Raw genomic sequence first — 16184 nt, forward strand, 5'->3', positions numbered from 1 at the left:
AAAATAAATAAATAAAACGGCTTTGATCAAATCAACAACCTATACCAAATAAACAACTCATATCAAATAAAGAAACATTAAATAATCCATTAGAATATAAAGTAAAAAGGTAAAGGTACCCCTGCCTGTATAGGCCAGTCATGTCCGATTCTAGGGTTGTGCGCCCATCTCACTTAAGAGGCCGGGGGCCAGCGCTGTCCGGAGACACTTCCGGGTCACGTGGCCAGCGTGACGAAGCTGCTCTGGTGAGCCAGCACCAGCGCAGCACACGGAAACGCCGTTTACCTTCCCGCTATAAAGCGGTACCTATTTATCTACTTGCACTTAGGAGTGCTTTCGAACTGCTAGGTGAGCAGGAACTGGGACCGAAAGAAGGGAGCTCACCCCGCCACAGGGATTCAAACCGCTGACCATACGATCAGCAAGTCCTAGGCACTGAGGTTTTACCCACAGCGCCACCCGCGTCCCTTAGAATATAAAAGCAAACAGTAAAATTAAATTTCAACAAATAATAGTAATTAAACAGTTTACACCTGACAGAATAAAGAATTATTCAACAATAATCAATAAAATAATGGCAAGTCACAATGCATGTGGTAACAGAGCATACAAAACCGTGTAAAAGGGTCAACTTGAGAAACAGGGACACACAACTTTTAAAATTATTATTTTTTAAAATAACCCCTGTACTCCTCTCTTCCCAGCTGTTCCTGCTTTTCTCAAAGTCATGGTCTAGGAAAGGCTCCTAGGGGCAAGACAAGTGGAAGAAGCTATGGTGGCCAGCACAAAATCTCTCTCTCCCCTCAGACCCACTTGCCTGTCAGGAAAAAAAGAAAACAAATTCCTTCCAGTAGCACCTTAAAGACCAACTAAGTCAGTTCTTGGTATGAGCTTTCGTGTGCATGCACACTTCTTCAGATACCCTTCTTCAGATACATGTGTATCTGAAGAAGTGTGCATGCACACGAAAGCTCATACCAAGAACTGACTTAGTTGGTCTTTAAGGTGCTACTGGAAGGAATTTGTTTTGTTTTGACTATGGCAGACCAACACGGCTACCTATCTGTAACAGGAAAAAAAGAAACCATTCTGGGCTAGCTGGGCCCGAGGGCCTTCCCTTGTATAATGCAACATACTTGTTGTGCCTCTCACAACGGATATTGGATAATGCCTATTAATAGGTATGAGTCGGCGGTGCAGGAGAACCTTGGGTCCAGCGGTCAAATGTGACCCTCCTTTCCTCTCTGTTCTGGTCTTCAGGACACACCTCTTTTGCCTCTGGCCACTCCCACTTTTGCCCCTGGCATGCAGCAGTCTGGTAGCTTGCCCTCTGAGGAGCACATCCCTCAGACTGGAAGAGGTTCCCCCACACCTCCCCAGTACAGATAAAATCCTTGGGGGGTTGTTGTATCCTTCTAAGTCGCATACAGGTATCCCGCGCCTTTAAAAAACAAATTATTCACACATTTTATTTACAGTGGTACCTCAGGTTAAGTACTTAATTCGTTCTGGAGATCCGTTCTTAACCTGAAACTGTTCTTAACCTGAAGCAGCACTTTAGCTAATGGGGCCTCCCGCTGCCGCTGTGCCGCCGGAGCACGATTTCTGTTCTCATCCTGAAGCAAAGTTCTTAACCTGAAGCAATATTTCTGGGTTAGCAGAGTCTGTAACCTGAAGCGTCTGTAATCTGAAGTGTATGTAACCCCAGGTACCACTGTATTTGCTTATTGCATTCATATCCCTCAAGACAGCGTACATAGCTCCCTCTCCTCCATTCCCCATGACAACCCTGTGAGGTAGGTTTGGCTGAGTGGCAGGGACTGGCCCAAGGTCGCACCCAGCGAGCTTCAGTGCTGGGGATTCGAACCCTGGTTCTAGTCCGATGCTCTCGCCATTGCACCACACTGCATCTCTGCTGTAACAGGGTTGTTGTGGTGCATGCCGTTGAATGCATTGAGTTGCATGTGCAGTGCTAGGACCCTTTAACAAATTACTGTCCAGTCTTGCACACGCGCACGCACGCACGCAAGCGCGCGCGCGCACACACACACACACACACTATATCTAAGCGCACCCCCCTCCCTGTTGCCACCTCCACGCATCTGCATACAAACAGGGGCTTGTGCACATTTTAGCTGCCAGAGCTCAAGAGGCCCATAATTATTCCTGGGTTCCATGGGGGGGGGAAGGCTCCCCACCCACCCCCGGTGCGCACCCTTTCTACTCATGTGCGCACAGACCCCCAACCCCATCCCATGCTACAAAACAAATTAGGAACGTGAGAACTCTTCTTGTTGATCAAAACATAAATTATTCTTCACAGGCAGGGTACATTGTGCTCTGGAGAGGGTAATTGGTGCCTTCTCCCACTCCTCAAAAGGTGAACATCGTAATTGGAAAAGAGAGGTGTTAGCGGCTTGCTTGGGCTTGGAGAGGAAGGGGGGCATTAAAGCATCCCCCCCTCTCCTCCGTTTTTTTCGCAGCTTGGGGATGTCAATGGCCATGTTATGGATTCTAATTATCAACACAGTGGGGGAGGGAGGGGGGTGTCCCTGGACAAGGAGTCCTTGGTTACCCCATTGTTCCCCCTGGCTTGGTGGGTAGGGAAGCCTGCTGGAATCTTCTCTCCTTCCTGTGGCTGCCTAGAAAACAGTTGATTCCAAAAAACCTCCCCCCTTCTCTCTCTCTCTCTCTCTCTCTCTCTCTCTCTCTCTCTCTCTCTCTCTCATATACAACCCTCGCTCCCCCCATATATACTTTCGGGTTATAACTGCAGCCCTGTTCTCACTGAGGTCATCGACTTGGGTCAGAACTGTACCGCTTCAAATTGCAAGCAGGAGCTGTCATAATTTGAACATGCTTCCATGGAAAAAAGGAAAAATCCCTTGCATCCAGAAGAGTAGAATTTTGGGCAAGAGGATGCTGTTTTTAACTAACCCAAATCAGAGGTTAGTTTTATAACACTGATTTAGAGCAATGTTGCTCAAACTTACAGGACTTGTGTACTCCTTTTGAGAGTTTATAGTCTTACCGGTGTACTCCCTTCTCAGGTGAAGACAATTTGGGCGTAGTTTTATAGCATTATCTTGTCTTTGTATTGTTTTTGCCAGCTTAAACCCCCCCCCCAAAAAAAAACCTAGGATGAAGTAAAATAAAACAAATTCTGCCATGTGCCCATTAAATCCCTTCTGTGGACCCCGGGAGAAACAAGCCAGGGTTGTTAACTGTTGTTTAGAAGCTGTCTTTGTTTCACTAACCTAAATCATAAGTTTACATCTGGGTTTGGTTTGGATGTCACCAAAAACCGGTTACTTCAAGTTGGAAGTGAAAGCTTACAATCTTGTGGCCGCGGCAGAGGAGAATTGTCAGCATGTCGGAATGAGGCCTCTCTGTTTTGCTACTAGAGATTAGCGTGGCTACATTCTTGGATGAGATCTGAAAGGGCTTGATTCAGACAGTGGCGTGCCTAGGGGTTGGCAAAACTGGCCCCCACTGGGGGTGCAGACCCGTGTGTTTGTGCGCACACAAAAATAATCTGTCAGACTGTGGGATGTATGACATATATGCTTGCGGTGATGCTCTGCCGCTATCTCTGCGAGATCAAAGGCAGGAGAAGCTTCCTGTCATTCTCACATTGCAGCTCAAAGGCATGCAGTAAAGTGGATTTTTTGGGGGGGTCCCCCAAATGCAGCTCCTTGCCTAAGGGTCTAAGGAACCCCAGGTTCTTTCTCTGCAGGCAAAGTTTAGCGAGAGCTGTCAGCGTTTGGGTCCAGGTTCTTAACCTCACCAGCTTCATTGTAGAGTGGTTCAGACAAGAAACAACAGCCCTTCCTTGTAAGTAGGGGTGGGGGACCGCAGAAAGCAGTGCTGGCTACCCCCTCCATTGTGGCTCACAGCATCTATACTCTCCTCCACAATATTTAGCTGATGTATGAAGAAGCTTTGCTTCTGCATCACTGCATACGTGGGGTCATTTCACATCCTGGTCAAATACTCCACGTGTGACTTAGGAGCCCTTGATACGGGGCAGAAAAAGGGAATCGGTTCTTTATATGATGCAGAATTAGCTTTTGGAACTCACCGCCCCAAGATGGGGTGATGACTGCCAGCTTAAATGTATTTGTTTCTGTGTTACTTATTTAACAAAATTTATATACTGCTTCATTGTATTAAAACCTCCGTTAAAAAAAAAAGGTGTTAAATTTTATTTTTATTTTACTTATTTATTTCGTGAATTATAGAATGGTAGAGTTGGAAGGGACCCCGAGGATCATCTAGTCCAACCCCCTGCAATGCAGGAATGCATCTGCCCCATATGGGAATCAAGCCTGCAACCTTGGTGTTATCGGCACCAAGCTCTAACCAGCTGAGCCATCCATATATATATCCTAGCTTTTCTTCCTCCAGGAAGTCCAGGTGGCATACATGGTCCTCCTCGCTCCCTCATCAGTTATTCTCCACAACAGCCCTGTGAGAGAGTAGATTAGGTTGAGAGACAGTGAATGGCCCAAGGTCACCCGATGAGCTTCATTGGCAGAGTACAGATTTGAACCCTGGTCTCCCAGGTCCTAGTCCAAAATGCTTAAGCACTAGTTGTACCTTCACTTTCAAATTTAATCCATTCTGGGAGTCCGTTCGACTCCCGAAACAGTTTGAAAACCAAGGCGCGGCTTCCGATTGGCTGCAGGAGTGTCCTGTAACTAATCGGAAGCCACGCCAGACATTCGGCTTCTGAAAATCACTTCCGGTTTTCGATCGCTAGGGAGCCGAAACGTTCAAGTTCCAAGGCGTTCGGCTTCCGAAGTTCCACTGTATACTGTACTGGCCCTTATCAGTAAAAAACAGTTAAATACAGATACAGTGGTACCTCGGGTTACAGACATTTCACGTTACAGACGCTTCACGTTACAGACTCCGTTAACCCAGAAATAGTACCTCGGGTTAAGAACTTTGGTTCAGGATGAGAACAGAAATCGTGCGGCAGCGGGAGGCTCCATTAGCTAAAGTGGTGCTTCAGGTTAAGAACGGACCTCCGGAATGAATTAAGTTCTTAACCCGAGGTATCACAGTTCGTAAAAAACATTAAAAGGATAATGAAAATAATCCATAAACTAAAAAGAGAGAGATTAAAACATATGTAAACACTCTCTGTGACTGGTAGACTGGTAAGACAAATGTTTTAAACGGGGGCCAAAAAGGAGTGTACACCAAGTGTCAAGAGGCAGGGAGTTCCAACGGCTCGGTGCTGCCACACTCGAAGATGGCTTCAGAGGCAGATCATATGAAACTGCGGGTGAGAGATCTATCAAGGGCTCCGAAGTCAATCATGCGCTGTCCTTCCATGCTGGCAGAACGCCCGAAGGGGTGTTGTAGGAGTCTCAACTTTGCAGCCGACAATGACCCGCTTAACAACAAAGGCCCTCGGCTTCTTGTTTACTTCCTTCCTTCCCTGACTCCTGGAAGATTACGCGCAAGGTTCCCGCTGCTTTAGCCTCCCGACAGCGCTGCTGATTCTCCGAGGCCGCCGCCGCCTCTCCCATGTTTTAGTTTGTTTTGTGTTTTCGTTAATGCTGCTTTCAAAGAAAAGAGGAAGGGAGGCAGGGAGAGGGGGGAGGCTCGGAGGAGGAGGGAGACGTGCAGATTCATTTTGAGGCTTCATAATGCCCTACTTACACACGGCGCATCCCGAGGAAATTCGGCAGATGGATGCCTGGTCATGCTGGCAGTGCAGCAGGTTAACTCCCCGGATTTAGCTTCTATCATTTCACGAGAGCGTTTACGGCACTTTACCGCGTTTATTCCCAGCCGGTGCACTGGCCCAGCCAACTGCCGCCCCCCCCAACCCCGCCCCGCTAGCGTGGAGGTTGCTGGAGAAAAATATCCCCCCTCCCTTCTTATTCTGGAGCCCATACATTAAATATTCATTGTTCCCAATTTGTGCATAGGTGTTGATAAGCAGACCTGGCGAAGAAGCGACTAGTTCTTTGGGGGGGGGGACATCACAGTGGAATTTCAAGGTGGGGCAGGGGGGCAGTTAAAATCTATGGGACAGGTAGGCTGCTGCCCCCCCCCCCCGGCACCACATGCACACACTGGATCGTAAAGCGAGGCGTATATAATTCATTGGGCTCTATTGATGCATTTATACCTTGCCTTTCTCCCAAGTTGGGACTCAAGGCGGCACCCAGCATTTACAAACCACATTACAAAATGCAAAGCAATAAAAACAAACCAGTTGAAAACAATAGTTTTGGGCCCAGACCGTATAGGGCAGGGGTTTTCAAACAGTGTGCTGTGGCACCCTGGGGTGCCGTGAATGATGGCCAGGGGTGCTGCGGGCAGCACTGGCCTCTGCCCCTCTTTCCTCCCCTCCCTCCTCTGATGCCCTCTCAAGTCTCTGCCTCCCAAAGGCTTGCACAGCTGTTTGTTGCAGCAGCCCTGGCTCCAAGCTCTGCAGGCGAATGGTGCGTCTGGGGCTGGCCAGGGGGTGCTGGTTGCCAGGAGCTGAGTAAGCAAGCAAGCAGGCGAGGGAGCCCAGTCAGTCCACCAGTCTTTGTTGTTGGGAATGGACAGACAAGTGGGAGGCCAGGCAGGCTGGCACTGTGCTGGCGTTTCTTGTGCTTGCTGTGTGCAAGGCCTACCTGGGAGTTGAGTGCCCGGTGCTGAAGGGGAGCCTTTCCACCATGCAGGCCAAGCAGCGCCTGTTGCTGCCAATGATTCCTCCCAAAATAAGGTGTTGGCCACATGTTCACCTTTGGCCAGTCTCCGTTGGGCCACTAAAGCTAGGGGCATCCTCTTCTAAGGCCCTTGTGGGGCAGTATGAGGAGGCACCTGTCTGTGGGGCAGGGGCAGCTCAGAGACCAGGGGCAGCAGCAGCAGCTGCCCAGAGGACTCCTAAGGAGAGGGGAGAAGAGAGGAGGCCGAGGAAACGCTCCACACGGGAGGGTGTTCAAAAACGGGCCAGAGGCTGCCAGCTCTGCAGGCATAGCTGGGCTCCTGAGCCCCACAGGGGTGTCACAGGAAGAATGTAGATGGTCAAGGGAGCCGTGGATTCAAAAAGGTTGAGATAGGGCTTTAGAAGTCTACAAAGAAAGAACTCGCTTCCCTACAAAATGGGGCTGGGGGGGGGCTTTTTTCAGCCTGTGGGTCACATATCCAACATTCTTCGTCCACTGTAAGGAAGGAACTTGCTTTAGCAGATAGGTGGGTTGTCCATGCATTAGAACAGGGGTTGGCAACCTAAGGCCAGAACCAGACCAATCACCTTCTAAATCCAGCCAGCGGACGGTTCGGGAATCAGCGTGTTTTTACATGAGTAGAATGTGTGCTTTTATTTAAAATGCATCTCTGGGTTATTTGTGGGGCATAGGAATTCGTTCATATATATTTTTTTCAAAATATACTCCAGCCCACCACATGGTCTGAGGGATGGTGGACCAGCCCACGGCTGAAAAATGTTGCTGACCCCTTCATTAGAATCATAGAATTGTAGAGTTGGAAGTGACCTCAGGAGTTTATTAGTCCAACCATCTACAATGCAGGAATCACAGCCCAAGAATCACAGACAGGTGGCCATCCAATCCATGTTTAGAAACCTCCGGTGAAGGAGAGATCCCCACCTTCCGAGGGAGTCAGTTCCGCTGTCTAACCACTCTTACCATTAGAAAGTCCTTCCTAACATTTCATGGGAATCTCTGGGTGCCAGGACTGCGGAAAGCAAAACGTCACTTAGAGAAGGATCTGAAATATTTTCCTTCAAGCTTGAATTTGTTTCATTCTGGATGGTTTTGATGTTTCAGTGTGTTGTAAACTGCTTTGAGATTTGTTCTTTGAAATATGAAGTGGTATAGAAATGAAAATAACAGAAAAGGCTCCTGGACACCTAGGTTTAAAGTGCTATTTGGCGATTAGATTATATATCTTGAGTTTCCAACACTGCCTATGAGCATGTGTTGAAAGGGAGGTAAACCACCACCCCCTTTATGCTCTTGATTATTTATTGCTTTTGATTTATTTATTGTTCTTCTTCTCTCCCTTGCTCCCCAATCCCCTGCCTTTAGTACCTTTGGAGAACTGAAAACCGTTCGCCTGCCGAAGAAAATGGCTGGAACAGGAAAGCACCGTGGTTTCGGTTTCGTGGACTTCCTCACAAAGCAGGATGCTAAGGTGAGCAATGAGAGGCGCTTCCGGTCCGTGGCTGATCTTGGGGTGAGATTCAGTCGCGTGCCGGCAAATCCTACCTGTGCATTTAAAGCTGATATGGCGCTCTTGCGTGACAATTAAGGTAGATAACGGGGAAATTCCCTAGAAAGTGTGGGGGTCACACTTGTTTCGGCGCAGCATCTCCTAACCTCCCCTGCAAATGAATCAGGCTAAAAGTCAGGGTCGCTTCATCCACCTCCCAACGAATCAGAGCGAATTACTTTCAATAAGCAGTTTGTTACAGAGGATCAGACTATCGGTGGCTAGCCATGATGGCTTTGTTCTCTCTCCATTGATGGAGGCAGCATGCCTCTGAGTACCAGTGTTGGGAGTCAAAAGCGGGGAGAGGTTCTCCTGCACACAGGTGCTGCTCTGGGGCATCCTGTTGGGATATCTCATGGGTTGGCAAACTAAGGGCCGCAGGCCAGATGAGGCCCAATTGCCTTCTGGATCCGGTCTGCCGACGGTCCAGGAATTGTCGTGTGGCTCGCCAGCGTGCGCGTTCTTTCCCTCTGCCTCCCTCTCCCTCACACGGTGACGCCGGCGGTGCCTCCTCCTGGCTTCTCCCTGCCCTGCCTAGAGGAGGAAGGGGGCTGGGCTTTATTGGTGCCAGCAGCAGCAGCAGCGCTCAAGCGGCTGCATTATAAGCAGCCCCTCTCCGGAGCCCTTTTGTGCACCACTCATTGTCCTGCCGCTGCAGGTAAGCAGGTAAACGGGTAAGCAGCCACCAGGGCTCGTGTTGCTCCTTCATCATTCCCGCCCCCCCCCAAAAAAATAGTCCGGCCCCCCACAAGGTCTGAGGGACAGTGGACTGGCCCCCTGCTGAAAAAGTTTGCTGACGCCTGATCTGGTTGGCTGCTTTGAGAACAGAGTGCTGGACTTGATGGGCCATTGGCCTGATAGCCAGCATGGTCGTCTTCTGTACATACGTTCTTAACCCTATAACACCAGGGTAGCCAATTTAGTCCCTTCTGGATCAGGAGCTCCCAAATGATCTTTTTAGGCCACTGCCTCCTTGGCTCTATAAACTCGCCCCCAGAATTCCCTACCCCATAAAAAGCATTATTTGGAAGAGTGGTTTGCAAGAGCGTCTAAGGAAGGTAGCAAGGCAGTAAACATTCAAAACAGGAACAATTATTTGCACATCTATTCAGAATCCAATAAAAACTACTCAGTTTAATTAATTCAACAAAACAGATGAACATGAGCCAGCGATACCCGCCTTTTAAAAGTCTGGTAGTCATTTTCACCTCTAGGCTCCCCCTGCTGCCCCCTTGCCTCTTTTTTTTAAAAAAAGAAATTAATATTTTATTTAAAGATTTTAAGTTATAGAGAATAAAGTGATGAAAGAAAAATAAATAAGAGAAGAAAGTCTTTAAAAATACATTAAGAAAGATATAGTATAATACACCAAATATAAAATAAAAAAATTCCTTCCAGTAGCACCTTAAAGACCAACTGAGTTAGTTCTAGGTATGAGCTTTCGTGTGCATGCACACGAAAGCTCATACCTAGAACTAACTCAGTTGGTCTTTAAGGTGCTACTGGAAGGAATTTTTTTATTTTGTTTTGACCATGGCAGACCAACACGGCTACCTATCTACACCAAATATAATCAGTTACATTTCCATACATTGTTATATAGAAATATGAATACAGTCGTACCTCAGCTCCCGAACACCTTGGGAGTCGAACATTCCGGCTCCCGAATGATCGAAAACCGGAAGTGAGTGTTCCGGTTTTTGAACGTTCTTTGGGAAGCCGAACGTCTGACGGGGCTTCCGTGGCTTCCGATTGGCTCCAGGAGCTTCTTGCAGCCAATCAGAAGCCGTGCTTTGGAAGTTGAATGTTTCGGAAGTCAAATGGACTTCCGGAACGGATTCTGTTCGACTTCCGAGGTATGACTATAATATTATTGTCCTAATATGTGTATGATTGATAATAACCTACTATATTCTGTATAAACTTGTTCTAAATGTCTGAACAAAGTCCACATCTAGAAGCAACCTGTTCATATGTTGTGCTTCCCCCTTGCCTCTTGGCTCCCTGCCTGGGTAATGCCACTGCCCCCCCCCCCAAGAATGGTTCCTTCCACTTTGAGACACCACTGATCTAAAAGTTTTGGACTACAACCTCAGTCTCAGACTGTATGGTCCATGGTCCAGGAGGATGGTAGTTATAATCTAAAATAGAGATGTTCAACCAGTCGGCTGTGATCAACAAGTAGATCCCCTGGTTTTCCTGGTCGATTGCAGGATCCTTATCCTCCCTCCTGGCTGGTGCTGGCAGTATTAAAAATTCAGCTGCTCCTTTGGACCAAGAAACCACCCATTTAGGAGTGAGGCACAGACCCCTCGCAGCAGCAGCAGGAGGAGCTCAGCTGGCACTGCAAGGAACGTCCTCCACCCGAGCGCTGATGAGCCTTTGTTTTTTAGGAAGAATGGGAAATCTATCAACAGCCTAATGTTGTCTGCCTTTTGTGTCCTGCTAATGGTCTTTGCCTCCAGGCTCTTTGGGCCGAGCATTTAATAGGGCAACGGGGAGCTGAGAGGCAGAGTGGCCCTGTCCCCCAAATTAAGAGCATTTAGATCTGGTGAGCTGTTGTCCCCCTGGGAGGTGAACTCGGGCAGCCTTCTTCCTTGATCTATGGCATCTCTGGAACCCAGACAGTTGCCTCCCTCCCTCCCTCCTTGCATCTGTGAGCTATATGTACAGTCATGCCAACAAGACTCCCAAGGTGTGGGGGATTTAAGCCCCAATACAGACAGAATACAGACAGAGGGACATGGGTGGCACTGTGGGTTAAACCACAGAGCCTAGGGCTTGCCGGTCAGAAGGTCGGCAGTTCGAATCCCCGCGATGGGGTGAGCTCCCGTTGCTCGGTCCCTGCTCCTGCCAACCTAGCAGTTCAAAAGCACGTCAAAGTGCAAGTAGATAAATAGGTACCGTTCCGGCGGGAAGGTAAACGGTGTTTCTGTGCGCTGCTCTGGTTCGCCAGAAGCGGCTTAGTCCTGCTGGCCACATGATCCGGAAGCTGTACACCAGCTCCCTCGGCCAATAAAGTGAGATGAGCTCCACAACCCAGAGTCGGCCCAGAGTCGGCCATGACTGGACCTAATGGTCAGGGGTCCCTTTACCTTTACCTTACAGACAGAACAGGCTGACAGGTGGAGATTTGCTTGTACACCCATGTTTACAGATGCTTCGTATATTTCATTTTTAAAAATGAAACATGTGCAGCACCAACAGTAAGCCAGATATTTGATGCTGGGCACTGCATGTAGATTGACACCCGATACATGTGCACATTAAGGAAAGGACAACTCCCCCCCCACCCCCCCCGGAATGGAAATTCATTTTTTAATAATAATTTATTTAGGGGTTTTTTTTACACAAAGTTTGACATTATTCATTCAATATAATAATTTCTTACATTTTGGCTTCCCCCACTGTGACATAGCTGTCCACATTTCCCATTTTTAAAGGGAAATTCCCTTATTCCGAATAGGATTCCTCACAAAAAAGGAAAAAAGTTGTGATGTTCCTGTTGCATTCCTTTATCTGCTGCCACAACGGCCATTTATTTTTTATTGTATTATAGCTTGTATTAAAATCATTTATTTATTCTCCTTCCCTTGCCTATTATTCAAATATCCTGCTCGCAATTTCATTTCATTTCTTTAGTTCTTTTCTCAAATACAGTGGTACCTTGGGTTAAGAATTTAATTCGTTCTGGAGGTCCGTTCTTAACCTGAAACTGTTCTTAACCTGAGGTACCACTTTAGCCAATGGGGCCTCCTGCTGCTGCCGCGCTGCCGCCGCACGATTTCTGTTCTAATCCTGAAGCAAAGTTCTTAACCCAAGGTACTATTTCTAGGTTAGCGGAGTCTGTAACCTGAAGCGTCTGTAACCCGAGGTACCACTGTAGTCTGAAAAGAACCTCCACTCTTCGACAAAGTTCTCATTCTCTTGGTCTCTTATTTTTGCTGTCAACTTTGCCATCTCCGCCCAGTTCATTGTTTTTAAAATCCATTCTTCTTTCATTGAGGCTTCCTTCCACTTCTGCACATACAGAATTCTGGCTATGGTAGGAGTATACCTAAACAGCTTTTGGAATCTCTGCCCCTATAATCCCCAGAAGAAATGCTTTAGGCCTCTTGGCTATTTTAAACATCTTTTTTAAATTCATCATGTATCATTTCCCAGAAGTCTGTCGCCTTTCTGCAAATAGGAATGGAAATTCAGAGGCATCACAAAGCTCCGTTTAGCTCTTGGTCTCGCTAAGTATGGAGTCACACATATTATTAGTTCACCCAGTGAGCTTCGTGGCCGAGCGGGGATTTGAACCCTGCTCCTGCAGGTCCTAGTCCAACATGCTAACCATTACACCACCACTCGTGCAATATGGTTCTAAGAGCATTCTTACCACCTGTCCTTAAGGCTGTGAAAAGCTGAATGGAAACTGGTAGGGCTTTGGAACTGACATGACACTCCGCCTGGGTGAGACCTCGAGAATCTGGTGGCGCCCAGCTGTCAAGGCTTCATGTGCATGCAGGTTTGCGCAACGCAACCTCGCGTGCTCTCCCTCTCGCACGCGACGCTGGGAAGTGTGAAATTAAAAAGTACAAATTAGTAGACGAGAGCCTACAATTAGAGCCACAGTTGCTTGCCAGGGCGGGGACGACGACGGTTTCTGCCAACATAAACAGCTATTGCAACTCCCTGCAGCTGGCTCCTCCTCTCCTCTCCTCTCCCTCCACCCCACAGCGGTGTTTATTTAAGCCAACACATTGCGCTGCTAATTGGGTAACATTTCGGTGTGAAAATAGGCATTTAGAAACACGCACACAACAGCAGCAGCAGCAAATAAAAACAACCGTAAGCTTGCGGCATTGCAAGGAATGTCAACTGCAGGAGAAGGTAACCTTAAGCAAATAAAGAAAAAAGTATTCCCATTCTCCGGAAGAGGACACAGCTAGTGCCAAGGAAAGGCACCCTTTCCAATGCCCAGGGAAGGCCTTCTCTACAGTTCCCATTTCCAGGAAAGGCCTCTTCCTTTGAGCCCCAGCTAGCTCCTTTTCTGCCCACCTACAGTCATGTTGTCTGCAAGAAATGACCCAAATCACCCCATCACTTCTGTGATAAACTCCACCATCTTCCTGATGACACGATGTGAGGCCTGGCCGCCTCTGAGATGGATGTTCCAATGGCAGCTCTCCCATCAAAGACTCTTCCACCCTTGGGCTTGGGAGAACTTCCAGCAGAAAAGCAGGAGTCCTCTCTGCCCAAGGGAAGAACCAGGGGCATAGCTCAGTGGTAGAGCACCTGCCTTGGGTTCCAGAAGTCCCAGGTGGCATCTCCAGGTAGGGCCGGGAATGTCCCCAGTCTGAAACACTGGAGAGCTTCTGCCAGTCAGTGCAGACACTGCTAAGCTGGGTGGTCCAAGGCACTTCCTTATGTTGTCCACCAGGATGAGGTGTATCCTAGTGAGAGGGCCATAGCTCAGTGGTTAGAACAGGCAGAGGCAAACTCAGCCCTCCAGATGTTTTGGGACTACAATTCCCACCATCCCTGACCACTGGTCCTGTTAGCTAGGGATGATGGGAGTTGTAGTCCCAAAACATCTGGAGGGCCGAGTTTGCCTATGCCTGGTTTAGAACATCTACTTTGCATGCAGAAGGTCCCAGGTTCAGTCCAAGGCATTGCCAGCTAGAGCTGGGAGAGACCCCTGTCTGAAACCCCAGAGAGCCACTGTCACTCAGTGCAGACATCTAGCTCAGACATCAATGCAGACATCTATTGTATTGGCAGTGGGCGGCTTTCTGTTGCAACTTGAGCAGCTAGCTTTCCCTTGTGTCTCAAGCAGCAAGCTTTATATTGTGCGTTGAGCAGCTAGCTTTCCAGCCTCACTCCCTATCTTTCAACCATGTACATACACTTTTGGGGGAAGGTGCTATCAGAAAATGCCTTTTTAGGAAAAAATGCACCCCCTTTATCTTTCACATGGCTCAGTTTGTGATGGATCTTGTTTCTTCGAAAACGCTCCTTTACCAGGAAGCCCAGCCGAACCAATTCGGTTCCCCTACCAAGGAAACTCGGTGCACACCGGGGCTCCATCGACCTCTACATTTGTGGGGAGGACAGAACGAGAGAGGTGCAGTGGTGACAACTTTTCTTTAAAACCACCTGAACAGCGTCCTTCCTGCTTTCTTTTTCCACAGAGAGCCTTCAACGCCCTCTGCCACAGCACTCATTTGTACGGCAGGAGGCTGGTCTTGGAATGGGCTGACTCGGAGGAAACAGTGGAGGCCCTGAGGCGGAAAACGGCAGAGCATTTTCACGGTACTGTAGCACATATGTACTATTTCAGTTGTCATTTCTGTTGATTTTGTTTCCACTGATTACTATTATTATTATTTAGTGGAATTTGTATACTGCTTTTTTTGTAACATGCAAGCCATTGTCTGTCAGGGCCGAGCTGTGGCAATACAGTGGTACCTCAGGTTAAGAACTTAATTTGTTCCGGAGATCTGTTCTTAACCTGAAACTGTTCTTAACCTGAAGCACCACTTTAGCTAATGGGGCCTCCTGCTGCTGCTGCACCACCAGAGCACGATTTCTGTTCTCATCCTGAAGCAAAGTTCTTAACCCGAGGTACTATTTCTGGTCTGTAACCTGAAGCGTTTGTAACCTGAAGTGTATGTAACCTGAAGCGTCTGTAACCCGAGGTACCACTGTAGATTGTTGCACCTAGAATAATGAAATCACAGAATTGTAGAATTGGAAGGAAACCTATGGGGGTCATCTGGTCCACCCCTCTGCAATGCAGGGATCACAGCTAAGGAATCCCTGGCAGAAGACCACCCAACCTCAGTTTGAAAACCTCCAATGATAGAGAGTCCTACCACCTTCTGAGGCTGCCTGTCCCACCGTTGAACAGTTCTTACTGTCAGACACTTCTCCCCAGTGTATCGTCGAAATTGCCTTTCTTGTAACTTGATTTGGGCTCTACCTCCTGGAGCAGCAGAAAACAAGCTTGCTGCATCTCCCAAGGGATAGACCTTCAGATATTTGAAAGCTGCTTATCATATCACCTATTAGTCTTCTCTTCTCCAGGCTAAACATACCCAGCTCCCTCGACTGTTCTTCATAAGGAATGGCTCTTCTCTCAACTTGTTCAAGCTTTGCCCCGACCCTATTGCCCTTTTGCCATAGCTCGAATTAGGTTGTGCACGTGGATATTGGAGGGTGGGGGGATGGCTGCAGCTTAGTGGTCCTAGGTTCAATCCCCAACATCTTCATTTCAGGAGTGACCCCTGAAACCAGGCAGGCAGAGCTACTGCCGGTCAGTGCAGACTATAGTGAGCTAGATGGACCAAGGGTATGACTCAGTATAACCCCGGAGAGTTGCTGCTAGTCAGTGTGGGCCATTGACCAAGATGGGCTGATGGCCTGATTCAGTATAAGGCAGCCTCCTGCATTCCTGTGTCCGGCTTCTAGTACAGTCGTACCTTCGATCCTGAACACCCTGGAACTCGGACATTTTGGCTCCCGAATGCCGCAAACCCGGAAGTGATTGTTCCAGTTTGCGAACGTTCTTTTGGAAGCCGAACGTCGGACGGGGCTTCTGATTGGCTGTAGGAGCTTCCTGCATCCAACCAGAATCTTGCGATTTGGTTTTTGAACATTTTGGAAGTCGAACGGACTCCTGAAATGGGTTCCGTTCGACTTCCAAGGTATGACTGTATTTGTAGCAGATGGGTCCCATTCACTAGCCTCATTTTGCCTTCCAACAGCTGCAGTTGTACTCTCCCATCTAATCACCTAATCTCAAGGATACTTCTCCCCCATCTCATCCCATCCCCACAACAACCCTGTGAGGTAGGTTATGCTGAAAGAGGCAGTGACTGGGCCAAGGTCATACCCAACGAAATTCTTGGCGGAGTGGGGATTTGAACCCTTGTCTCTCCCAGATCCCAGTC

General features: G+C 48.2%; 1 protein-coding gene across 1 annotated transcript in view; it reads left to right on the plus strand.

Moving 5' to 3' along the window:
* The window catches only part of RBM19 (RNA binding motif protein 19), a 98858-nt gene that overhangs the window by 56501 nt on the left and 26173 nt on the right, over positions 1 to 16184 (plus strand). The window contains exons 22-23 of the mRNA XM_081841771.1: positions 8061 to 8166; positions 14424 to 14544. Coding sequence (XP_081697897.1) covers positions 8061 to 8166; positions 14424 to 14544 — 227 coding nt within the window. The remainder of the gene's footprint in view (positions 1 to 8060; positions 8167 to 14423; positions 14545 to 16184) is intronic.

This window comes from Podarcis erhardii (assembly GCF_964252035.2).
Source record: "Podarcis erhardii genome assembly, chromosome: 15".
NCBI classification, from domain to species: Eukaryota; Metazoa; Chordata; class Lepidosauria; order Squamata; family Lacertidae; genus Podarcis; species Podarcis erhardii.